Here is a 26,175-nt window from a genome sequence, read left to right as displayed (position 1 = left end):
TGACAGATCTCATTGCCCACCCCCTGGGTCCTTGTGTTTTGCTTTGACAGCAGAACTCCGAAAACTCCGCGCTGGCGCATCCCCAGCGAGTGGCCGAGCGGCTTTGGAGATGGGAGTTCCCTTACGCGCCCAGAGCTCGGATGGTTTCTCCAGGAGCCAGAGCGCGCGCAGGGAGGGTTTGCCAAGTGGGCACGCGGGTAGGAATCGGATTGCTTGGTAACCGCAAGTTGAATTTCGTTCCCCCGAGTCGCGAGGACTGCAGCAGCGCGGGTTCGAAAGCCGCCGTCACGGCGCGCTGCCGCCCACTCGGTGCACGTTCCGCCCTTCCCCAGTGCCGTTCGTGATTAATTCAAACATAGGCCTAAAATTTTCATCTTGAGCGTGCAGGGCCGAAAGAAAAAGAAGCCTGTCCAGTAAAAACAAAACCCCACGAACAAAACCTCTGGTTTGTAGGAAACGTGCTCTGCTACTGTGGTTATAAGTGACTGCGTAGGGGGGAGGCGCAAAGGGGTGTGGGGGGTGTCTTGGGCTGGGTGATCTCTAGAGGCCCCTTCCAACCCCTACTAGTCTGCGAACCTGTATTTTTAACCTTGCTTGCTCTGTGTGCTTCGTGTTACGCTTAATTCTCGTGGTTTCCTCTACCTGCCGGCAGCTGGGCCTTAAAAACGGGAGAAATCTTCAGGCAGCAGCAGGAGGGGGGAAGAACATCTGCAGCCCCCAGAAACGGGCGTTGAGGTGCGGTTGTAAAGCCTGCATCGGGTCTCGTAAGCCTCGAGTCGGTTGTCGTCTAACTCTTCTGTCACCCGGCTGTTTGCCCTTCTGCAGAACACGCGGGATTTCTGGTGTTCTTGGGGGAATCTGCTCTGCTTTGCTCTGTAGCAGATTAGAAGCGAGTGCGCACGCCCCAGCCTCCCCTAAATCGCTGGTGCAGGGAAAAACCAGTGTTTGCTCATCGTGTAAGTGGTGTAGCACTGTGGGGGGGTGTGCCCTAGCATTCTCCGGCTTTTGGGGAGCCGGGACACCCACGCAGCTCAAAGCTGCCTGAGCGATGGTGCGCTGCACGCTCCCCTGCTGACACAGCCTCGGGGGGTGTGGTACTGAAGACGGGGAGCGGAGAGGTGGCTTCATTCTGTGAAACTTCATGGGATATGTAAGCTGTGGTGGGATGTACTGACCTTTTTTTTTGCTGTTTGCATCAGAGCTTGCCTCTCTGAGCTGCAGCAGGAAAATGTGCCAGCAAAGACGTGAATTATGCTTATTTTCACCTAACTGCAGTCAACTGCCATTAGCCTTTGGGATGAGCTGATACAGAAGTGTGTTCACGTTTTGTTTTTCTTCTTTCCCAGGCTAAACCTGGCAATGAACAAAGGATGTTTTTGGCGTCCTGGTCTGACGTCAGCACCTCGCTAATTGTGTTTCCTGACTTTCCGCAATCCGTGCTTTTCTCGTGCATTTTGTTTGTAAACAGAAGGGAACCAAACTATTGTGGGCGATGAAATGAGCTTCCTTTTACTTACACAGTCAGTTCTGTAGCCTAACAGTTACATCCTACCTCTTTGAAACCAGCTGTTGAAATGCTTCACGCCGATTTCAGTTGTTCTTCTTCAGTAGACTTTGATTAGATGGTCACCTCGCACCCCACCATAATTCTTTATGCTTATAAAAGTCAGAATTTTTGGTGTTGAATTCCAGCTTGCTTAAAATGTTGTGCATCTTTCTGGAGCTTTTACACGTTTTCCATGTCTTGCAGTGAAACCGTGCGTTTTGGATGATGGTAGTTCCTGGAAATGCCCCGGTTATACAGCAGGATCATGCTCTGGAGCCTGACTTAGGACGCGACTCGACGGAGAACTCTGCCATGGGCCCTGACACGGAGCCGGCTTCCGAGGAGGTTGGCCCGGAGCTGGAGGAGGTGCGAAAGCTGCGGGAGCTGGTGAGGAGACTGGAGCTCGAGAACCAGCACCCAAGAACGAAGAGCAGCAGGAGCGTGCTGGGGACCAGCGTGCAGAGTGAGCTCCACCCCGGTGTGGGTAACCATGACTCTGGTCTTAACGGGATGGAAATCCGTAACGGCATCAATGCGATGATGGAGAAGCAGGAATTGCAGATCATGGCCGATCTGCACAGCCAGCTGAGCAAAATAAGAAAAGAGGAAGGAGAGAACAACTGCTGGAAAAAAGACACGGATGCCCAAACGCAGTACCGTCACCACAGTGCCCCTGAGGAATTGTCTTCCAGCCTGCGTAAGGCGGAAGCGGAGAGCGACAGCGGCCCCAGACATTCCTCACGTACGGATACGAGTAACGGCACGGAGCTTCTGGGAAACTTGGTCACGGCAGCTGTGCATCCCTCAGCTAAAATGAGCGAAGAAAATCCCGGTGAGGAATGTGGAGGTTTGGAAAGCCTTTCGAGTAACACAGACCTGGATGAAGTGAAAGTGTTAGAGCTTGACCAGTGCGGTGAGGAGGAGGATAGCTGGTAGGTGTTTCAGACCTTCAGTAACCCCTGCTGCTGCGCTCGGGGCCTTCCCTGATTAGCTCTGCGATGATTTTGGAGGGTGTAAGGTGATTTCTGTGCACTGCTTGGATTTGTACCAGCGAGAATGCGCTTGTCATTATTGTCTGGTCTTGGTTTTAAGACCATTGTGCCGTGTTTTTTGTCTTAACTCAGTTTAAATCATCTCTTTCCCCCTTCCCCCCGCCACTGCTGTAGCGAGCTCAGCAGCCTTCCTTTCCCTGGTAGTTTGTTTATGTGTCACGCATGCAGATGAGTGGATAACGGAGTTTTTAAACTTTGTGACTTTCAAATGCTGCATTCAGTTAAGAACTGAGACCTTAGACCCCCTGGAACCTGTGGCTGCCGTGAGCATGCGAGAAGACAACTCACTTCCATTTCCCCAGTAGTGTTTCCCCGCAGTTCACCTGTCTGTTGTGAACCGAAACAGATCCCTGATGTAATCCGTAGCTGACCTTACTTTGTAGGACTCTCCGCTTCACCAGCAGCCTTGTTTAGAACTTGTTTTAGGAATGAGCAGATTAATTTCCCTTCCCCTTTCCCAGCTAGCTAAAGGTCGAGACTAATTCTCCAGACTTTACCTGGAGTTCTTGATTTTAAGGCTGTGTAGGACAGCTCAGGGGTCTGCGCCTTGGCTCAGACTGTGTGGCTGGGGACGAACCTGGCAGCTACGATGACGGCATTGCAGACTGCTTGCTGAATACAAAACAAATCCTAAACTCTGAGAATTCATTAGCCGTTAGGAGCGAAGACAAACTTTATTGGTGTACTGGAACTCGGTAACTAATGGTGTCAGCTCAGTTCTAAATTCAAGGTTATATTAAAACCAGGGAAAAGGTTTCCGGGCTGACAGACGAGGGAAGACTCGTTTTTGGTGTTAGTTTGGAGAGGATTGTACGAGGTTAGAGGAGTTCTTCAAAATCGAGTTCCTTCATATGCGTTCTTTCCCCGGCCGCCCCGAAAGCTCGTCCAGGCTCCTCTCCTGGCTCCAGGTGGTACAAGTTACTTCTCATTTGTTTTCAAATTCTTCTGCTCCTCATGATTTGTTTGTTTCCTTTGCCAGCTTTCTTGTAAAACCCAAATACTGGCTGTAGCTTGGTCACTGACACGCTTTGACATACCTAAACAGCATTTTGTGCAGATTTCTTCCCCAGGAAAAGATAAGGGAATGCATTTAACAAGCTGAATTGGAGGACAGGCTTCGCTATTGCTGTGCTAATGCAAAGAGCTAGTCTTATGTTCATGTGGATGTAGTCTGTGACATGAGAGATTCTTCCAGCTGTGCTGACTTGGTAAAGGAACCAGACGGAGCCTGAGGTTTACCCAGGCAGCAGATGCTGTCTGGTGCAGTCGGGAGGGATTCTGCACACAGGGGCTCAGTTTATTAACCTTCCCTTGAGCTGGGGGCTAGTAAGGTCCTTCTTTACCAGGTACCCTTCTCACTGGACTTTGTAGGATCTTAATGGTTTTCATACCTCTGTTTTCTTGTCCCATTTGGTTAATATCGGCCAACAGGTTAAAAAGAAGTGCCCTGGGGAGCTTAAATAAAGGCGGGATTGCGTAGGTCTTGTGCCCGTTTGATTATCATAAATCACCTTTGATCGTGTTGCTTGGACTGGTCGGGTGTGTTTTCCTCTTGGCAAACAGACCTGCTAAGCCAAGAAGCCGTTTAACGATGGTTTCTTGTTCCAGAGCTCTTCAGCTAAACTGAACGCGGGGAGCGGTAACGTGTGTGTGGCCTGTAGCGTGGCTGTGCCCGTTGCCAGACACCCTCAGCTCTCCTGAGCATGGCTCGCGTGCTGCCCAGCGGATATTCGCACTTTCCCCTCGGCAGTAGCCAGGAAACGGTGGCGGCGGGCTTTTTAAAATCAAACCGACCCCACAGCCCTCCCCGTCACGCTGTGTGGGGTTAGGATGGGTTTTAATGAGGTGGCTTTGCTGATGGGGCGAGTTCTGCCCTGCCTATAGGGAAGATCTAAAGGTGGTGAGCAGTGTGATGGGCAGAGCCCGGGGCTTACTGTAGGGCTGTATTTGAGGTATTTTTTTAACACTCTGCGTTAGGAAAAAGCCTGTGGCCACTACCGGCATGTGTCACGTGGACCTTGATACTTATGATATTTGGTAAATTCTGAGGAATCCCCACTGGCTTTGTTTTTTCCTGTCGCTGAATTGATAGCTTCTAACAGCCCAGTCCTTTTGCTGACCATCTTTTTAATATTCTCTAGTAGAGGGGATGGTGCTTTATACCTTAAAGAATACTAAGAACTCATCCTGAGTTCATCCTCAGAACTCATCGTACTCATCCTGAGTAAAGTATGAAGGTGTTTAAAAGAGGAGGTGGGGAGCGGGGAGCTCTCGAGAGGGGCTTTAGTTCTTGTATCCCAGTGTCATTCTAGTTTTAAGAACAGGCCCAAACTTCAGGGTAATTTCTGTTGTGGGGTTGTGCTGATGCCCCCCCCGAGTGCTCAGTAGGTGTGAAACCTCTGGTTCAGCCAGCGGTGTGGGTTTTCGCCACCTGAGCCGCAGAGGTGACCCCACAACCCGTTGCCCGGGAGGGCAGGCACGCAGGAGCGGGCGGCGGATTTGCTGCTTCTCTCTGCAGGTGCAGACGGTCTCGGTTTCTGCCCGGTTTTGAAATTGCCGGTTTCATTCGGATCAGAGGTTTCCGTGCAGCTTCCCTTGGCTTCAGCAAGATCTGCGTGCTCTAAGGGTTTGAAAAACAACGCTGCGGTGACTGAGCTGTGAAACGCGAGGGGCTGCACCTCCTGCAGCCACGGTAACTCTGTACTGCTCCGGTATCTCTCCCTTGACTTGGCTGCCGAGGCCACTTTCTCAAATGGCTACTCAAAATTGTAAATACCCTCGAGACCTGATCGGGTGAAAGTCGGCTTCAGCACCATGTGAACTCGGTGTGCCCGTTCCTGCTACCCAGTCGCTCCCTCACCCCGTGCGTCAGCCCCTGGGCTGTTTGTGGAAGGGCTGTTACCCGCGTCCGAGGGAGCAAGCAAGATGCGCTGGCGTTGCCGTGTCTGTCATCCTTGGGTGCCCCCCGGATGAAAGAATTCAGTCCCGGCTGTCTCTGCATTTGGTTTGTTCTCCGGGCGGTGATGGGTGTCCAGCTGTGTGTTATGTGCCTTCCTGTGCGACTTGTTGGGTGTTTCGCCCGTTGGTGTTTTTCCTGGTAAGACTTGAGTGAGAGAATTTCGGCTTGGTTTTATGACTAAAGGACTCAAATTCCACTCCCCTCTGAACTATAAAGTGTTCTTATTAACATGTCTCTGCGTGAAAGAGAAAGAAATGGCAGAAATGAAAAGCCTTAAGCTTTTTCAATACTCTTTCTGCCTTTTTACTGGATTACACTATTTTTGCCTGCTTCCCCTTTGATGGAATGGGTGCCAGACTCTGTCCGTGCCTCACCTTGAACAACTTCAGCTTTTCTTAAGAGGTCCTTGAACACGTCTCCCCAGTATTGCTTCTGCTGCTCAGGATCCTGATCCCGCGGTAGAACTGCCTGCTGTTTAACACAAAGCTTCAGTAAGCTGTGACGTGTGTGCTGCGTTTTTAAACAACCAAACGAACCCACATCCCACCATACCAAACAAACCCATGTGACAGAGCCTTTATTTACAGTGCTTCTAAATTGCTGAGTTCGTTTCAGAAGGATGTGTGAAATGTGATGGGTGCACACATGGATATACAGGTCTGCTCAGCCTAGCGTCCCATTTTTTTGTGGGGTGAGAAGGAATCCATGTCACCCAGGGGAATCTCTGCATTGCTGCTAACGGCCTTGCACAGCTTTTCATTCCCAAAAGCCCGTCTTTCAGCTGAAAATGGGTTGTGCTGCCATCACCTTAGTGCTGTGTCGTCTCCTGCTCGAGCCCCAGAGTTCTGCGCAGCCAGTAGGATGCCTTGAAGCAGCCCGTGTAGGAGGCAGGAGCATGGTTTGCCCTCGTCTGTGATTACCTAGGGGTTTCCTGGGAGGGTATGTTTTCAGCCGAACCCCACGTCCAGTGGCCTTCTAGATCAGTGTCTTAAAGCATTTCATGCAGCATACTGCAGGATGTTGTTGGCATGGGCTGCTTGTACCGCTGGAGACGGGAACACGCTTTCTGGAGAAGTTCACACGAGGATGTGATTCTGCACTGAATTCAGGTATTATACCGTATCATGAAAAATACAGCATGTTGTGCTGCTGATGTGGGGGAGAACTTCAGCTCCCTGCTCTCGATACAATCCATTTCCACCAGCCACGCAGTAGTTCGCCTGTGGTACTCTTACCACCGACACTCTGCGTGACGTAGATGTTGCTGTGCAGGGTCTTGGTTTCTCAGAGTGGTCTCATGATGAAAACCTTGCAGAGGTGTTTAACGATGGATCAGTTGGATCAGTTGGCTGTGTCGCCGTGACTTACCAAACCCGCTGCCCGATTGCCTGGGTTGTTCGGGTGGCGCGTTACCTGGCTGCGCTTCGCCTCTCCGACGGGCTGTGGGACGTCTGTCGCGCTGTGCGCAGCCTCTGGGTGGGTGACCCCCCCCAGAACCTGTCCGTGCGGCCTTGAGACAGCGTTACCGTCTCTCTTGCCAGTAAGTGCCAGCGCCACAGAGGCCTTGAGACAGCGTTACCGTCTCTGGTGCCAGTAAGTGCTGGCGCTGGAGTGGGGTAAGCTGAAAGGAGAAAATTCTACCTGCTTGTCTGGCACTTGTGTGCAAAACATGACCTTTTACCTTAAATCACTTCCGGCGGTGGAGCCTTAAAATGATCGAGGTCTTACTGAAACACTTGAGGTGGTGGCTCACGGCTCCCTGTGTAAAATGAGGTGTTGTTGGCTCGCCTCGTGTGTAAAATGAGGTGTGGGCACGGTAATCAGCCTGCTCAGTCGTGCTGCCGGAGGGGACGGGCGACCTTGTGCGGCGTGTGCCTGCTGCCACGCTGAAGGTGTCCCACGAGGTGCCGTTTGATCATCCTGCAGGCTGCCGGCTGGGGCAGGAGCTTACGCCTGTGCGGAGTTTAGAGCTTCTGTGATTGGTAACTGGGGTTTTGGTACGTTGTCTGGCAGGGTTAGTTACTAGATGGGCGTGAAAAAGGGATGCTGCTCGTGGGTTTGCTGTATAGTGTTGCTCTCTTTCCAATTTCCGTTTCTTGGGAATAAACCTCCACTTCATAGAATGGTTTGGGCTGGAAGGGACCTTAAAGATCATGTAGTTCTAACCCCCCTGCCATGGGCAGGGACACCTTCCACTAGACCATCCACCTTCCATTAGACCATCCAGCCTGGCCTGGTACTTGGGCAAACACTATAATGTGTTTGTGTGGAGTGTTTACAGGGTTTTTCTTACTCTTTCCTGTTTCTATCCCTTCAAGACCTGGGCCGTATTGTTTCACTGTTGCTTTCCTTAACACAGTATTGACAGCACTGGTATTTCTGTTCAACAACAGTGTTCAGATTTGGGGCTAGAACAGCATAAGCACGGTACTAAATCTGAACAGCAGCTCTCTGAAGCCTGACAAATAAAGAAGGGGGAAATAAATGCATTTTCTGCTTGAAATACATGCTTTATAGAAGAATTTAGCTGTCATCTCAGCACTTCATGGAGACCTATCTTACAAACCTAAATTGCTGTAAGCACACATAGCTACCTCGGGTCTCTCTCCATGTGTTGTACATAACTCACAGGTTTGAAAATCAGCACAGTGCTTGTCATTTTTGGTACCGGCGCAGCGCAGGTGCCAAGTGCTGGGGAAGATGGGTAATAAACCAAGCATGCACCCTAAAAGCCAAGGTTGATTCTACTTTAATTTACTAGTGTAGTATTTACTTTAATTTACTAGTGTAGTAGTCGTAGACCTTTCTGCAGCCTGGATTCTCTTCTGACGATCTGTAGGTTTACTAGCGCAAATACTCCGTGTGATTAGGATCTTGGATTCCCAGGCAGTTCTGCCTCGCCCTCCTGCCATCGATGGGCTGTGTTACTGAGTTGTGAAGGTGCTTTTTTGTCCGTGCAGGGAACCAGATGAGAAAGCTGTCATGCTGTTTTCTAGATTCTTGGGGGTTTTATGTAAACTGCTGTTCACAGAATCAAACAATAGTGGCCATTAATGCCCACAAATCCTGTGACATTGACCCCAAAAGAAAAATAGTATCTCTAGAGGATGCTCTGCCTTCACTGCATTGGAATATGTCAGGATAAAGGGCAATGAATCCCACAGATTTAATTTTTGAGTGCCTTCCTTCCTAACGGAAGAAAAATCTGATGTAGTGGCTGCTGCACAAGTAAAACTACTTGGCTCTTCCCGGAGGTGCGTTACCTAAACTGCTGTGTGTGGGAAAGGGGAACACGTAAGCAGAAACTGAAATTGCCTTATCAAAGGGTTTCCTCGCGGGAGTCAAAGAAAACCTCGTTCACATGAAATAAGTTGTGCAGCGGAACCCCAGTACATCAGATTGAGGTACACGGCCCAAATAGTTACTTTCTGAAGTTTGTGTGAAGCCTCGTGACTCCCTCAATAGCTTCTGCATTGTCACTTGGGATGGCAAAACATCCCCAGCATCACCTTTTGCCGTTGAAGCAGAGCGTGCTTCCCGCTGAGCTGCTGAGCTGTAGGAACAGCGAGCAAGGTGGAGCAGGTCAGTGATGACGGGTTCCTTATGCCCAGAGGCTTTGGCCGACTCCTTAACTGCCGGTCGGATGGATACTTAACGGCATGCCTGAGCATCCTTTTTCCACTGCTTATTGGATCAAGTTAACCTGACGAATCGAACGGCCTCAGAGGATAAAACTTGCAGAAATCGAGCTCTGCGTGGTTTTTCCACAGAGCAGAGTGCCTTGGGCTCACGGTTGTGCTGCGAGGGGGTGACGCTGGGAGGGGGCAGCCCCTGGGAAAAGGTGGCTTTTGGTTCCTAATGCTGCACCCAGGAAAATCCTCACTCTGTGGGGCTGGCATTTGTGGTTGATTTTGGTTTGGTTCTGTCAGCGTGGTGCTCCAGCAGAATAGCTGTGCCGGCGCATTTTAAGAAGTTAGCTTGCTGAAGACCTTGAACCCTTCCCCAGAGCCACTTAAAAAGGAAAATAGTAAACCTGAGGCTGCAGAATCAAACCAGAATTCCTCTGTTTGATAAGCTGCCTGTCAGGGCTCTGAAAAATGGAGTTGTGCTGACTTCAGTGAGTTGATTGAAATTGTGAGGCCAGCTCTTGCCAATAGGCTCGTCGGCTGAAAACAGATTCCTCTGGCAGACCACAGCGGGCTCGGGCAGCCTGGGAAGTGGGGAGCTCTGCTCCATGGGAGGACGGGTGAGTGTGCCCCTTTCCAGCGGTACAGCCCTGGATGGGAACGCAGAAGCAGGGAAGGAGCAGCCATTTCCCGAAGTAGAGCAGGATTCTCATCTTAACCTAAAATATGTGAAGAACAGCGTGACCTGCCCTGAGGAGACTATTGGCCTCTTTTTTGTTTGATGGTTTTATTGCTGCTTTTTTGGTCTGAACTGTCAAATAAATCCAGAGAGAGCACTTGGCTGTCTCGGGTTTGTTGGATGCGGGTGGGGGTAATGCTCGTTTGCCCGTGCAGGAACGCGGCAAGATGTGCTCGTGGGGCCTTTCATAAAAGGTAACGTTGCACTTTCAGGAATATTTGGGTTCCTGTTTCTTGGCATTTATCCTGTCAATAGCAGATGAGCTTTGGGATATTTAATTTGTGTGTGGTTTTGTGTACAGCTTGGTATGAAAAAGGTGTACGAGACCTGACTGAAGAGACTGAATCCCTACTCCCTGAAAAGGCTGGGTCGGGCCAGGGGCAGGGACACTGTTAAGATCTGTAAAATGAGGAGTGGCATGTCAAGAGGCAGTAGAGCGCAAGGGCCCGACCCACACAGTGTCACGAGTACCCAGCAGGTGACTTCCAGAGCGAGCGGAGGTGGCTCTTTGCCCCACGCATCGGTGCTTTGTGGGGCTCGTCGCATTCGGGTGCTGTGGGTGGATCCACAGATCCAAAAAAGGGATTAGATGGCTCCCTGAAAATGCGACTTTGCATACAGAGATGCTCAATCCGATAGCCCTGGGTGCAAAATTGTAGGATTCCAGGTCAGCTTTCTGCCTTAGTACAGCTTTGGGCTTGATTGTTTCAGATACAGGATAGGAGAGAAGGAATAGGACAGATGGACGTTTTTAGAATCATGGAAAGGTTTAGGTTGGAAGGGACCCTAAAGCTCCCCCCCAGTCCCACCCCCTGCCACGGGCAGAGACACCTTCCATAGACCAGATTGCTCCAAGCCTCGTCCAGCCTGGCCTTGGACACTGCCAGGGATGGGGCATCCACAGCATCTCTGGGCAACCTGTTCCAGTGCTCCCACCCTCTGCAGGAAGAATTCCTTCCTGATGTCCCATCTCCATCTCCCTCTTTCCATTTAAACCTGTTACCCCTTGTCCTGTCACTCCCTGCCCTTGGGAAAAGCCCCCCCCAGGGTTCTTGTAGCCCCCCCAGGCACTGGAAGGGGCTGTAAGGTCTCCCTGGAGCTTCCCTTCTCCAGGCTGAACAAGCCCAAATATCCCAGTTTGCGTGTTTCATCTTGGCCAAACGTTGCTTTTGTAGAGAGGCAAAAAACACACTGACAACCGAGAGGCTCACAGTACCTTTGTATATGTTAAACACGAAGGGTTTTCAGAAATTAATGGGGGAGTTGCTAAAATACCAGATGATTTATATTAGTTTTGTTGTGGAAAGGAGCATTTTACAGATCGAATGAGATGTCTGTGTGAGAATGAGTAACTGGAGCAGAAAGACTTGCTCTATCTTGCTGCCGGAGCGTCAAAAGTTATTGCTGGAAGAGAGCGTAAGGAGGCAACTGGAGCGCATGCAGACGTTCCTTGAAATCTTAAAACCACCCCCCTGATCATTTTGTGCTCAAACACTGGATTCTGCACCGAAGAAGGTGAAACGCTGTGTACAGATCAGTGAGAGGACAGCTGGTGGGAGCAGCGTAAACCGTCCAGTGACCAGGAGGGTTGTCGCTCACCTTGGAGCGGATCCAAAACTTAAAACCGTTGTTTCAGTCAATTTTGTTTCTGAGTCACTCTAGAGAATTTAAACGTTACTTTTCCCCCTGCTTTTAATTTGGATAACTTTTCCCTTGCATCCTGTTAGACTTCAGTAAGTGCTGCTTTGGCGGCTGTGTGCTTGGAGGTGATGAGCGTTTCTTACTGTCTCTTTCAATCCTTGCAAAGGCTCTATGTGTCCCCAAGAAAATCTGCTACGGATCAGAAAACGGACTCGCCGCTGAAATGGTGCCGGCAGGTGTTGGATAATCCCAGCCCCGAGACAGAAGCAGCCTGCCGAACCCTCATAAACAGACTTGATCAAGGTACGTAACCCAGGAGCATCGGGTCTTTCGCATCCACTTGTGTCCTTCTCCTTATGGAGAAACAGTAAAGCGGAGGTGACGCGAGGTGAGCGGCTGTGGGAGCATCTGCAGGGCTTGCACCTCAGGGCTTCTGCTCCTGGCACGTCTTGGCACGGCCAGGGTCGTGACTGCGTAAAGGCCTCTGGCTGGCATCGCTGAGCCGCGGCTGCTGAGGGCACGAGGTCGCGCTGTAAGCGTGAAGAAATCGGGGCTCGTTACCAGTAACAGACAGACTGAGCTGCGGCGCTTTCCCCCTCTGCCTTTTTCAGGCACCCACAGAGGCATTTCAGATTAATCACCAAACTGCCCACCTCGCTTCCTCTTTTCTTAACACGTTCAGAGCCTAAACACACTAAACTTTAGCGTTTTCAGGCTCTTGAATTTTTTTCTTTAATATTTAAACTTTATATTAAAGATACATAGAGGAGGGGAAAAAAATGTGCTTCTGGGGTGAGGGGGGGAGAATCCTATGAAATTATTGTTGCAGCTTTTTTCTGTGTAGGAAGTTCTAGTGTTGAGTGTTCCTAATGGTGATTATTCTTACTGTATCTTACCAGTGGTATTATTACCTGGGTAAAATAGTTGCCCAAAGCTTACAGTAACCACAGAACACTGGGGGTTGCAAGGCACCCTCGGAGATCCTCTAGTCCAACCCCCCCTGCCAAAGCAGGTTGGACAGGAACGCATCCGGCGGGTGCTGAGTATCTCCGGGGAAGGAGACTCCCCAGCCTCTCTGGGCCGCACGTGTCCGCGCTCTGGCACCCTCAGAGTAAAGACGTTTTCCTCTAGTGCAGGTGGAACTCCAGGCACTCCAGTTTGTGCCCGTTGCCCCTTGTCCTGTCGCTGGACACCACTGGAAAGAGCCTGGTCCCATCCCATTTGGCCCATCCAGTCATGAAACATTAAAATCTCTAACTGGAAGAAATGGTGTCACTTGGAAACCTAATTTTTCTTCCAGCTTTATCATCCCGTAAAAGCACTCCGTGGTGACTTTCAGCTGTGTTACTTAACCCCTGAGGGGAAAAAAATCCCTGATTTTATTAATCTGCCCGAAAGGAAGCCGCTACGGAGCGCTCCGTACGCTGGCCGCACAGCACCATCGTAGTCGGTACACGGGGCTGGTGGGGTGTGTTTTCCTTTATCAGAGCACAGAAGGATCGATCCCCTATTAGCCTTTCACTGCTGTAAGAGCTGTTAGAACAGATGCATGACTAAACCACAGGTGACTAGGCAAAGTGGAGAAGGTTATTCTGCCTTTACATGTGTTGCACATCACCTGGAATCCTGGTGGATATCCCACCTTCTGCATTTCAGATGTGCTCCGGGCTTGTATGTAAAATGCTGGAGTCCTGGGCTGAGTTGCTGGTAGCCAAGACACTGAGGGGTGAATAAGGAATCCTTTTCTAGGTTGTCTAGGCTTGTGTATCGTACAGCTTCCCTGTGTTGGCAGCTGTCATCTACCCGCAGCTGGAGGGAAGGCCTGGTTCATTTTCTTCCCACAACTCCTCCCTGAACAGCGTTTGCAGAGCAGGGTGTGTTGCAATCTCGTCTGTCCCGATTGGCTCAGGAAGGGCTGAACACAAAAGCTGGTCAGCGGTGTTGGAGAAAGTGAAGTTTCTGCCAGACTGAACGTTTTGAGGGTCAGCGGTGGCTGCTGAAGATGCACCCCCCGGGGTACAAAAGCTGTTGTCTGCCGGGGGTTCGAAGGGCCGGCTTTGGCTTCGGTGCGAATGCAGCAACTGGTTTCAGTTTGACCAGTGATTTGACCTCAGGGATTGGGAGTCTGAGAGGTTTGTTTGGGCTTGGTTTTTTTTTTTTAAGTTTACATTCCAGCAGTGTTTTGGCACTGTTTGTGATCTGGCTTATTTTGAGGTCAGCCTTGAAATTCCTGATTTGAGATAACGAAGTTTGGGAACAAACTTAATTTATCAACCGTCTGCACTTAAAAACTTGAATGAATGTTCATTTGATTAACTTGTTGCTTTCTGGCTGAGATATATCAGGCTTTGTTTGTACTCCACTACTCCTTTTTTTACCTAAAACAGCCTGATCTTACATTTGTGGGGAAGAGAAGTAGTTTTCTTTTTTACATAGTGAACCTTCATGATTTTCCTAGCTACTCTTCTCTCATTGGTGAGGGTTTGGTGGGCAGTTCAGCAGCCCCTTGAACACAGACAAATCATGAAGTCTCCTTAGCATTGTGGCTGCTGATTCCCAACTTCTGTAAGCATGGATGCACGAAGTTTTCCTACCTGGCTCCTTTTGGCTGTTTCACTCACTCCTGCACGAGGCTGTGTGCTGAGTACATAGTTCCCAACGGTTGTTTTTCATACTGATTTGCTGTCCTTTTAATCTAAAGGCATAGCTCTTTGGGCTTTAAAGCTGTTTTGCTTCCACCGTTAACAATTGAAAACAGCGTGTAAACACGAAGCGCAACGGAGCTCTTTCAAATACAGATGGGGTGTAGCAGTGACAGCGATTTATGAGCACAGTCATCTTTGAGGACCTGCACTGAAGCCTTCAGACACGCGGGGGTCCTTCAAAGCCAAGTCTGCCTGTAGGTATTCTTGGAGTTCTTCAGGAGTGACAAAACAAGTTAAAGGGGAGAGCAGGCAAGGACCAGGCGCTGCTTCGCCTCCTACCTCTTGTAACCAACACCATGGAGATGTCCTACTGAAGTACATGTTACAGTACTTAACCTTGTTTGATCTGCTGCTTTTCTTTATCTTATGCTCTTTGGTTTTAAAAATAATTTGATAACCTTGATGGTTTTTTTGTATTTTTTTCCTTCTAGCCAGTAGATGGAAAAACCTGTATTGCAGCCCGCTGGCATCACCGAGTGCTCATAACTTGAATACAGAGACAGGCTCCTGTAGCAATGCACTAAACTCTCCCGGGCATCCCAAATCGACTAACAAAGCACTACTAACCTGTGGCAGCTCAGGTATGGCATGTCAGTAGAGCAGTGTGAACCTGTAGTGTTGGAAATGCAGGGGGTGTTGCCGTTTGACACAGGGAGAAGTCGTTAAGAGATGCAAGCCCACCCACGGGGTTTTCTCCTTTTAATTCCCTCACTTACTGCCCCGGGTTTTGTCTGTTACGTGGGAGAAAACCTCCGTGGTTCTACACGTCCTGTAGTCACTTCACTGTTTTGTTTGTATAACTTTATGCATTTATAAATTGTACTAATTTCGAGTGACTTAAAATAGAAAACAGCATTGGGGCAAAGGAACTGCTGCTCTCGAGTAACGCTGTCGTGCGTAGGTGTTGAATGGATCAGGTGGCTGGGGTTCCGTCGGCTGGCGTCGGGGTTTGTGACGTCTTTTGGAAACTGGGATGGCTGGGGGTGGCAGGAGGAAGCCTCATGCCTTACGGGGAAAGGCGAAGTCTCCGGGATCAGCCTCTGCATTGGCTAAAGACCAAACGACAGAAGGTTTTCCACAGACTTAATTGTGTTTGGAGTAAGATTTCCGACCCCGGGGGCAGCTTAGGCAGAGTTCTCGGTAGAAGCTGCTCTTCACAGGTATGATAACCAAGCTTCTCCTGAACAGCGGCTGCAGGAGGCCATGTGGGCTCCCTCAGCAGCTTCCTTCATCCCTGGTGCAGCTCATGCTCGTTTCCTGGGACAAACGCTTTGCCTCCTGGCTTTACTGTCAAAGGACTCTTCCTTGATTTGTTTGGTTTTGGTGGAAATTGCTAAATCCTAATCTGCATGTTTAAAAACATTAAGCATGTTTTAACAATTTCTGGCTTGAAACTCCACGTTAGCTGAACCTTTATTTTTTTAAGGAAAAAAAAGGGTTGTGCAGGGGTGTTTTCACAGCTGCAGGTATTTGGAGACCTGCAGCTTTCTGCTGTAAATAGAATTGAACACTTATCTCTGTTGTGCAAACAAAAGGATGCGGGCGGGACTGGTTATTTCTGCACGCTGAATTCTGCAGGGGCGACTCTGAACCAATTTCTCGGCTTTAATACGAGGTTAGTTGGCAATCTAGGTGTCAGACCACCCGTTCACGCAGGAGCGGTTACTGACGCGTGAAACCAAAGTGTCTGTGCAACTTCGGACCGCAGTCACGCCGCAGACCTGCTCAGGTGGTCATGGGTACCAGGTAAAAAGCGAGTGTAGAGCAGGCTCTGTCCGGGTGGGACTGTACGTGAGAGGCCGTTTCACCAGCTTGGCGGCTCTTCCCTGTGACTCTGAGTGCTGACTGAGTTCGAAGTTCACTGTCCATTGGACTGACTCCACCTTCATTTTATTTCTGAGAAAACGGAGCTTCCCCAGCATTCAAACAACAGATGCTTAACGTCCCGTAAAAGCTCAACAAAAGAGCCTTTTACAGAAGCCAGATGCGATGTATCTTGGTTTCTGTAATGAAAGCCATAATCGGTTCATCTTGCAGCGCTGAGCCACCGCTTGCGCCGGTGAAAGAATGCGGATGTCTGTCTTCCCTGCGACCGTTGGTTACGTAGGCCTGCAAGCTGAAACGCCGCGAGCAAACCGAACCCTGGGTGGGGAATTCGCTGTTCAGCAAGCTGCCTTACAGGTGCAGCTGCGTTAAAACTCCAGTGTTTAGGGTTAAAGGAGGTGTTAGCTACCCCGCTGCTTGTTCATTACGCCGCGTCCTGGTGCAGCTTCCCCTCGTGTTGGCTTTATTTCACCTCCTCGCCATGTCTTTTCCTGGCGCCAGAAGGAAAGAAGCCGGATTGTGTTACGCAGCCGTGCAGTTGTCATGCCGGAGCGCCTGGACCTGGAGTGTGTGTTTGTGTAACGCGCACGCGGCCTCGCACCGCGCTCTCACGGCCGTCGCTGTGTTAGATGAGCGTCTTGAAACTGCAAAACCTCTTCAGACGGGGAATCGGAGGGTTACTGCTAAAAAGCAGCGTGCTCCATGGCCGTGTACGAAGCCTGTCTTACACCTGGACTTCAGCCTCGTGTCTTCCGTGGTACCAGTTGCTGCTTCTCCAAACTGGTGGAAGAAACAGTGTTAGGAACCTGCTGCTTTTCTCCTACCTGGCCGGAAGGGAGCGTAGGTTGATAGGGTTGCCCAGCAAGGGCTCTTAGATGTTTTGCTGATGCTTATTCCTCGTGGCTGGGTGAGAGCTCTGCAGTAGGTGCCCTGCCTTCAGGGCTCCTTCCTCCACAGCAGGCACAGCTGCGTGAGCTGCAGGAAAAGTCGATGGTGAACATCACCAGAGGCTTTGGGAGGCTGACACATTCTTGGTTTATCGCCTGGTGTGCTACAGCCTACTTGTTGCTTTTTATCTAAGTGATGATCTCGCATCCCTTCTTGAGCAGGAGTGGGATTTCTTAAGTCTACTCTAGCCCAAAGTGGAGTTAAGTGCTCCTGGGGTCCTGCGTATCTACCAGCTTTGTCTGATCTGTCTGGCCGTGCGGTTTGATTGTTTTTAATTGCTTTTGTGTGTCTTAACTCTTCATAGTACTAATTGCAGCCTTGTCTTGGAATTGTTTAAGGTAATGATGTGCTCTCTCCTAAAGTAGCTCTAAGTTAGATGGTCCTACGTGTCTCTGTTCCAGGGTTAATTATGCTAGGAGTGCATTGCAGTGTTCTGTAGGCCAGCATTTGCCATGTAAGGGTTTTACCAATCCATCTCTGTTACCAAAATTTCTCCTAGCAGTGGTTTTTTGGGTGTGTTTTTTAATACAGAGCAGTATGGTAGTTACAAAACGGGAGCAGGTGATGAAGGAATGCCCAGAATTGTGTGCTGTCTCTCAACATTACTCCCCTAAGCCAAAATTAATGCTGAGGGAACGGTAGCAGGATTCTCCTGTCATCGCATCTGCAGATGGAGATAAGCTTAGCTTTCCTGCAGTTGCAGTCATCCCAAATGCCAGGAAAAGGAGTGTTGGAGGAGGACCAAAGGCAGTTGTGACACCACATTTCTGTGTGCAGGGTGACTTCCAAGCCCCCGGCATCTGCAGGCCAAGGAACAGTGTAGCCCCCAGGTTACGTGGCTGGTTTTCACCTCCCTGTTTCGGGAGCAAGTGGTAGTACTCTTCTGCCATGGGAAAATCCCAACTTGCTTGAATTAAGAGAGAGTACTAACAGGTAGAAGCTTGTGCCTGTTGATGATAATGATGGTATTGTTATTCCTCAAAAGAAAATCGATGTGTTTGACTCAGGTAAAAACTTCCATGGTGGAGAGATCCCTCCAGTTTGTTTTTTCTGACCTGTTGTATGAACAACCTATGCCCTTCCCAATAAGAGAGAGTTTAGTTTATGATGAGAGGGGAAAGATATGGATAAACCTTGGGAATGGGGAGGAGGCAATCTCGGGTAAACCCCGCATACGCAGGCTGCATGACTGATTTTCGAGGTGCTGTGCCCCGAAAGCCGTTTGGATGCCTTTACTCCTACGGCTGCTCACCAACACCCTTGTGTAGCACTTGGTGTAACTTGGCTGCTCAACATCTCGGTCAGTAGTTGACCCTTTCTCCAAACAGGCTGAAATAACACTGATCTTTTGAAGTAAATTCCTAAGCTCAGAATTACCAAGCATTACCTTCTGGGCAGAAATCCAGAGTTGTTTTCCCTGCACAAAGACACGCTGCCTCTTGGAAACTGCAGGTTACAGTACAGAGTACCGTGTTCTGAGTAACTCCTCACAGCTTAATTACTTCTAGCAACCATACCTCACTGCACTGATTCTATTACTGGAGTTAATGCTCTGCTGCTCATTCTTGCTTTGTATGTGGATGGCTGAATGCTTGTTGTGTTCCTCCTCTCCCCTCCCAAAGGTTATTTGAGCATGCATTCCGCCCTGAGCTCTCAGTCGTCTGTGGACAGCGAGCTGAGCACGTCGGATGACTCCATCTCCATGGGATACAAGCTGCAGGACTTGACTGACGTCCAGGTCATGGCGCGCCTTCAGGAAGAAAGTATGTGCTGGCGATCTCCTTTGGGTTACAGTTCTAGAGGAGTGTAGATGGGCTCCAACTGTTCTTCTCTTCCGCTTTCCCCAGCAAAAGAATAATTTAGTGGATCCTTTGAAATGTGTGGTTTGCAGGGCCTTCCTGTCAAAATCTATGGGCCCAAACTGCCACTTAAACTTAGCAGTTGTGTAACATCCCAGGATGACACCTCTTAAAGCAGAGAGGAACTCGAGAGTGTTATCCAAAGCCCCACCTTACACATGCAAGCGCCCTTTAATACTCCAAAATTCTCCATCCTGGGTGGTCCCTGATGTACAGGTGAGGCCCCAGGAGGAACTGTTTCACAGCAGCAGGAGGTTGAACAGCAGCAGCTGTTGCTGTCCCCTCCCTTGAGCAAACCCACCATGTGACCACAGTTTGGGGGACTGATCTAGCTGAAAAAATAACCCAGCACAGGTTTTTGCTTGCAAATACTTGTATTTTGGAGCAGGCTGCCCTGCCGCAGCCTCAGATCCGGTGCAGAGGTGTCCAGAGGGCTGCATTTCCTGGGTTCATTTTGCAGAAGGTGCAAGTAGCATTTCACTGCTGCATTAAGGAAACCCCAGAATTTAAGGGTACTGAAAGCCAGCGCTGCAATGACAGCTGGAGTTTTGCTCTGGGGAAGAGCTCGGAGCCAGCTCGGTGCGTTTAACTTGCACATACAGCGCCTGTCGAGCGCAGGGTTTCACGGCCCCTCTGGTTCCCGTTGCATCACGGGTAAACCTTCTGTTGGCTTCAGTGCAGTTAAGATGAGCTCCGAATGGAAGGTCAAGGTGGAACACAGTGGTTGGATCAGTTTTTCTGTGCAAATTCATCGTTAATTTGATTTACAGGAAATAGAGAATGAAGTTCTCTGTTTTTCTTCTGGAGAACATTCACTTAGTACTGTGCTTTGGGAAATTTAAGACCCACTGTGACCCAGCGTGTGCAGTAGGAGACCGAGCAGAGCAGATGCAAGATCTGGTTATCACTTCATTACACCTGAGGAAAAGCTGTATCAAAGTGAATACAGCAAACAAGGAGCTTTTTCTTTCTAAACTTGACCATTTTCCTATGCTTTGTGATCGCTTCCAAAAAAAGGTCAAGGAAAACCTGTCACATTACCCAGTTTCCAGTGAAATATGAACCGCGCTTCATCCTGAGAATGATGGAGGCTTTTCATGTTTGCATTGGGAGGGGAGAAGAGTGAGGGAAATGAGTGAGGGAAAAGAGTGAGGGTTTTTAAATCCCTGCCATGAAGAGACTGCACTGAGAAAAAGGATTTTTGGAACTTCAAGAGACGCCTTTCTCCCATGTCCCTTCGACCCGTTGGCTGTATTAGTTCTTGGTGAGAAGTTGCTTGTGGTTTTTTAGGCAGGAAGAGTTAAGTAAAGGCCTGAGTTGGGGGAGGACCTGTAGGTAAACAAGGCGTGTGCCGTAGATGTCAGTAAAAAGGTGGTTTATTCACTTGGAGGCAGAAGCTCAAACCTTTGTTTCAACCTGTTGCGATGCTGGTGGGTGTGGAATCATCCCAACTGAAACAATCCTTGCTGAAAATCAGACCCCTACACCTGGCTCAGGTGAAGGAGCTTCCGTGGCAGTATATAGCCCCCAGTCACAGCTGCCTGTGTGTGCCATCAGCAGCAATTCAGGTCAGTTCAGCAATTCATTAACCCGTTCCTCTCATTAGACAGTCTCGGTGCGGGTGACACTGTCCCAGTTGAGAGAGCCCATAGGCTGCGGGTGTCTTCCGTACGGATGGGAATTAACTTGCCTCTGCTTCCCAGGTGAAATGAATTGCGGATCAAGCCATCACTTCTCATTTGTACTGCCAACAGGGTAAGGAATTTTGGTGTGAAAGTAGGCTGACTCCGAGCCCTGTCGCCCTCTGTCTCCAGGCCTCCGTCAGGATTGTGCCTCCAGCTCTGCGTCCGTGTCGCGTCGCAGTTCCAGTGCCTCCCTTCACTCCCTGCGAAGAGGTACCTACAGTGACCAGGAGTTCGACACCTACAGCCTTGAGGATGAGGATGACTATGACTGTTCCCTGTCCTACCGCAGCGCTCACAGATACTCGCCGTCCCCGCTCAGCTCACCCCGATGTCAGTCCCCTTCTTCCAGTGCAGATTATGGCAGGTCATCTGCTTCCCGTATCCGCCCCCCCCGGCGCTCCGTGCAGAGTCCGATGCCAGACCGGCTGAAGTACGCCAGCAGCGAAGGTAAGCCCTTGGGAGCTTCTGCTGCGAGTCACGGAAAAGGAATTCAGACACTGCAAAGCGCTGCTGTGTAGCGGGAGGTGACAGTTACACACTCCTCTGCTTTTAAGCGCCTGTCTCTTTCGAGAGTCTAAACCACACTCGAAACTGCTCCAGGAGCGGCAAACGGAGAATTTGCTCTTCATTTCAGAGGAGATGCGCCACAGCATGCCCAACCTGGCCAGGACGAGTCTTCGAGCTTTGGAGTCCGTCAGGAGCAGTCGGAGCTTGGAGTCGGACCTGCAGGTGCCCAGCAGTCGCATTCCAAGAACGCAGCAGCGCTCGGCAGGTCAGTGCGCCGGCTTCTCTCCGCGCCGCTGTAGTCCACGTCCTTTTGTCTGCGTAGCTGACCCCAGGCCCTCAGAAGGCCCGGTGTCCCCAAGTGCTGTTAAATTACTCCTGGCAGCTGGGTTATTCTGTGGTTCCGTTTCTAGGTCTGGCTCCTAGTAAGCTCAGGTATTCCTCCAGTGCTGGGCAGTCTCCCTTAACGGTGCGACAGCCGATGAAAGCCGCGTCGTGCACAAACTCTCTGCTAACGCCCAGGCAGCCAGTAAAAGCCTGCGGCTACACAAATCCCGTCAGCGGAGTGCGAAAACCACAGGCATCTTCGCTCAGCACAGGCTCTTCCAGTAGCAGTGGCGCTACCAGAAGCAGTAATATGGGCACTGTGGCAAAAAATTCACCCGTTAAGGCACGCACGTCTGTCGGAGGAATCTCGGTGCCCAGGAGCAAGCCAACGCCACCCTCCAGGAGGTGAGTGTGAGACCTCAAGCCTCACAGACTTGAGTCTCTGCCTTTAATTCACTGATTAGAAACAGTTTTACGAAGTTAGGTTCATCTCGGATTTTAGTGTGTGACACGGGCGTAGAGTTGCGTCAGAGCTGGGTGACGGGTTTAAATGGAAAGAGGGAGATTGACATGGGGCATCAGGAAGGAATTCTTCCCGCAGAGGGTGGGAGCACTGGGACAGGTTGCCCAGAGAAGCTGTGGATGCCCCATCCCTGGGAGTGTCCAAGGCCAGGCTGGATGAGGCTTGGAGCAACCTGGGCTGTGGAAGGTGTCCCTGCCCGTGGCAGGAGGTGGCACTGGAGGGGCTGTAAAAGTCCCTTCCCACCCAAACCCTGCTGTGATTCCATGACTCTACGGACTTCAGACGTAGGGTTGTGGCTGGGGACCCCTCAAAGCGTAGCACTTAGCTGGGAGATTCATGGACATTGAGTACTTTGCCCCCAGCCAAGAAGCAAAGAGTTGCCGTTCCCCAAAATAGCACTGAAGTGAAGTTCTGTGAATGTGTGTGGGAACTGAGGGGCTGGGACTCTCAGCTGCTGGGTGAGAGACCCTTCTACCCTGTAATCCACCACCAAACTGTTTGGTATTTCAGTATCCCACCCATTTAAAAAGCACTTTTATTAAACAGAGCTAATTACCTGGGAAAATGAAGAGGCTCAAACTTCTTCCTAATGAACATGATGAACTTTAATGAATGAACTAGATGATCTTTAAGGTCCCTTCCAACCCAAACCGTTCTATGATTATGGCACATATTTATTTGGTGCATACACCTGTGTTTGGGAAGCGGAAAACTTCCAAAGGACTCATAAACTCTTTCCTGAGAATCTTCCCAGATGAGCGACCTGGGTGCCTCTGTGCCTACTGCTGAAATGGGTTTGGTGGGTTTTTTCTTCCTGAGCCTTTACGGGACTGAGGGTGGGCACTGCCCAAGGCCTGGTGAGTGTTGAGGTTTGCAAAGCAGGAAAAAAACGAACAAGCTTGTCCAAAGGCGGCTTCTGGATCGTCACAGTACCTTCATACAGCAGGGTGAAAGGAGAACGTAGAGCATGGTTCCCAAAACCTCACGTTTTTGTTCTCGTTGCACAAGTCTGACCTGATTTGGGGGGCGCCTCTTAACCCAGAAAGATGCAACGGGTTTGGGGACTTACTTTTTGGCATTTATTTTTAGCTTTTATGATTAGCTCCCTAAGTAGTTGGACAGTGGGTATGGAAGCCTGTAGGCAGTGTAAAGCAAGAGCTGTGTAGTTAGAAGAAGCTCAACCAGTAGTAAGGCCTCCAAGTGCCTCTCACAAGCACACAGGGGCTGCTCTGCCACTTCAGCGAAGCGTGTCCTTACCCTCCGTGGAACATTCCCCTGTGCCCCAGCAGGTTACCGGGCTCTCCCTGCCTGTACCTGAGCCACCTTTTTCTTTGTCTCTCGAACCAGGCTTCTCCAGTCGGCGCAGACCGCCGAGGACGATTCCTGGAAGGACGGGTGTTACTGACGACCCCAAGCACCCCGTGAAGCAGAGCCCCAGCTGGCTGGGCAGAGAACGCTGTTGGGAAATGAAACTCCGGAGCCCCGTGTACATAGTTCCTCTCCTCTCGAATGCCAACTGTCCTGCCTTCTGCTGTTCCGAGAGCCTGACCTCGTTCCGGTGGAGCAGACGGTGTCTTTACTGCTTCCACCGTTCAGAACGTCACTGAAAGAAGAGTCTTGGTGAAGACTGAAAATAGCCTTATTTCCTATAAACCTCTACTTGCCAGCCTTGGGAAGGTTTGTCGCAGCAGACCAGGGTGCCCGGCTCCCGAGGGCGGCTGCTGGTTGTCTTCTTCGTGCCAGGAGGCAGCTCTGAGCCGCTGCCGTGGTGCGTCGCGTAGCAGCGGCTCGGGCAGAGTAGGAGTAGTTACGTAGGTGTTAGAGTAAGACTTTTAAAATTCAACCCGGTGTACGGATAGCTGTCTGAAACAGAACTGTTTGGGTGTGGTCTGGTGGTTTTTTTTTTTTTACTTCTGTATAGAATGTATTTCTGGGAATTTTTACTGTTTGTTCTAGATGCCGCAGCAGGTTTTTATAGCCCTCGTCCACGTCAAGCTGTTGCACTCAGGTTCACCAGTGCAGGAGCAGTACACAATATTTGTGAACAGGCAGTTGCAGGGACAGGGGCTGCTGGTTAAAACCTGCTGATCCTCAGCCTCTTCAGCTCTGTTGGAGACGTTCCACACCAGTTAAAAGTGAACTTTTTACCAGTAAGCCTCCCAGACTGATCTCACTTGAAGCGTTTCCCCGGTCTCTTTCCACCAGCCCCTAACTGCCCTGATTTTTGTAGTTTTCTACTGTCTCTTTGGCTATGAAGGATCTGTTCCAGCATCCTTTTCCTCAGCAACTGCTGGATGCTCTGAATACAGTCTTAACCCAGGAAATATGCACTGATAGCATTGTTCTCCCTGCCATCAATGTGATTTTGATAGTGTAGTTTAATAAAACGTTATGGTGCTGAAAGAGAGCTGCTTTATTCAAGCCGTGAACTTGATTCCTGTTTTTCCTGCTAGGAGCGAGGCTTTGCATGCCAGGCCCAGCCCTGGAGACGTCTGCTGCTGCGCTTCAGCTCTTAAAGCTCTGCCTAGGAGACAGGGCCCCAGGGCTCTCTTACAATGCAGGTGTTGGCACTGACCTTAAATCTCCATGGATTTCTTAGGGATGAGGTGGGGTTTAGCCAAAAACTTCCTTCACAGTGCTCGGTTCGTGCCTTTTCTAGGACATGACAAGTGGTCCAACGGAACAGAACCCAGGAACCGCGAACGCGAGGAGGGAGCGCAGCGGGATGCGTCGCAGCAGAGGTCGCTTCGCGCATCAAGCGGGCTGTAGGGAGGAGGCAGTTGGTGTCAGAGTGCCGTTCCACTGGTGCCCAGGCATTTCACGCAGGACGGTAATGCCAGCGAGGCCGGTGAGGTTAGCTGACCCCTGCGCCCCACAGCAGCGCTTGGCAGCGGGTGCGCAAGCTCCCAACCCCAGGTTGGGTTTGCTGCCGCCAGCGATGTGTCTGTAAGCTAAAAGCTGAGACGCAGGAAGCGTCTGTCCCGTGTGAGTCTCAGCCGAGTGCCTAGCCACGTTTCACTACGGACTCCTCGCGCCACAGCTGTCTGCCACGGAACCGAACTAACCCTCTTCTGCTTCAGAGCAGCTTCGGACGCCTGGGTGGCTGGGACAGAGCTGGCTGCACGTCTCCAGGCAGCGCTGGGGCCAGCGAGGGAGGCGGGCAGAAAGGTCAGGCCAGGGCTGCGTGCTGAGGTTCGCTGCTGCGTCAGCTCACGGGCACCTCAGACGCGCTTGGAGACGGCTGTGGCGCTCGAGGAGGGGGCCAGCTGCTTTGGGGCCACAGATCAACGCTAAGCACGAAACCCAGCTCTGTAGGAATTCAACTGACCCACTAAGGAGATGTTAAGTTTATCCTTTAATTTGTCTAGACCAGTCTTGCGCCAAGTGACCTTCCTTCAGATCTCTATAGTCTCCATCATCCCGTGCCCCAGAGGAATCACCAGGCTGCAGCTTCTCCTCAAACCAGGGTAACAACCAGCTGAACTCCAACGGTTCCTCCTGCATGTTTAGGAGGAAATCCGACTCCCTCCAGCTGAGGCTGCATCCCAAGGCGAGTACCACAGCAGCAGCTGGTGTTGCCGAGGGAGCGGAAAGGCTGCAGACACACAGCGAGCAGCTGTCTGGGAAAGGGGGTTCCTCCCAGCTACGGCCAGAGGAGCAGCACCCACTACTGGGGGTTTTCCTCAGGACTGTGGGGATTAGATCCCGGAAAAGTGCCGCCAACGAGTTTTCACAGAGGCTTTCGCTCAGCTCCAAGCAACAACACCGCTCCGCTGCCATCGCCACTCACCCTTTATTGTCTCCCCTCACACGTGACCTTGTCCCTGTGTGCCTTTAACCCAGACTCTCCGAGTTTACAACCAGGAGAAGCAGATTGTTCCCAGCACAGGAAAAAGCCCCCATCAAGTCACAACAGGCTCCTGCATCAACCCCCTTCCAAAGCAGAGCTTTTACACGGGAACCTCAGCGGGACTTCAACAGGCGCCGTCTCCACGCACGGGGGGCTACACCAGCCCCACGCCCTGCTTACACCGAGTAGTTCCCACCCGCAGTCTCCATCCAGCGCTGCCTTCCACAGACCCGAGAACTCTGCTTCCTGTACAGCCGCTTTATTGAAATCGGGTTAACTTGGATTTTACAGGAACGTCCAGTGCATCCTTTAAAAGGAAAGGAAGTATTTTCTTTAAAAAGTATTTGTACATAAGACACCGAATCATAGAAATGAACATAGTGACGC

The 26,175-nt window shown here is 50.6% G+C and overlaps 1 protein-coding gene across 1 annotated transcript; it reads left to right on the top strand.

Annotated features, from left to right (window-relative positions):
• Positions 1-1,768: 1,768 nt before the first annotated feature.
• Positions 1,769-23,343, top strand: LOC104510510 (SLAIN motif-containing protein-like). The gene is made up of 8 exons (XM_010152779.1): positions 1,769-2,478; positions 11,730-11,866; positions 14,700-14,849; positions 18,663-18,803; positions 20,714-21,031; positions 21,219-21,356; positions 21,502-21,820; positions 23,286-23,343. The coding sequence occupies exons 1-8, from the start codon at positions 1,769-1,771 to the stop codon at positions 23,341-23,343; spliced, it is 1,971 nt and encodes a 656-aa protein (XP_010151081.1).
• Positions 23,344-26,175: the final 2,832 nt, after the last annotated feature.

This window comes from Eurypyga helias, unplaced genomic scaffold (genome assembly GCF_000690775.1).
Source record: "Eurypyga helias isolate BGI_N326 unplaced genomic scaffold, ASM69077v1 scaffold23375, whole genome shotgun sequence".
In the NCBI taxonomy this organism is placed as follows: domain Eukaryota; kingdom Metazoa; phylum Chordata; class Aves; order Eurypygiformes; family Eurypygidae; genus Eurypyga; species Eurypyga helias.
Note: the sequence above shows the minus strand (reverse complement) of the source record. Positions and strands in the feature narration are given on the sequence as shown.

What these genes read in the sequence shown, in the direction of transcription:
- LOC104510510 (XM_010152779.1), top strand. Translation starts at nt 1,769, where the DNA reads ATGATGGTAGTTCCTGGAAATGCCCCGGTTATACAGCAGGATCATGCT. An exon ending in ACTAACCTGTGGCAGCTCAG is followed by an intron (nt 14,850 to 18,662) that starts GTATGGCATGTC and finishes CCCCTCCCAAAG; the next exon opens with GTTATTTGAGCATGCATTCC. An exon ending in GAAGTACGCCAGCAGCGAAG is followed by an intron (nt 21,032 to 21,218) that starts GTAAGCCCTTGG and finishes TCTTCATTTCAG; the next exon opens with AGGAGATGCGCCACAGCATG.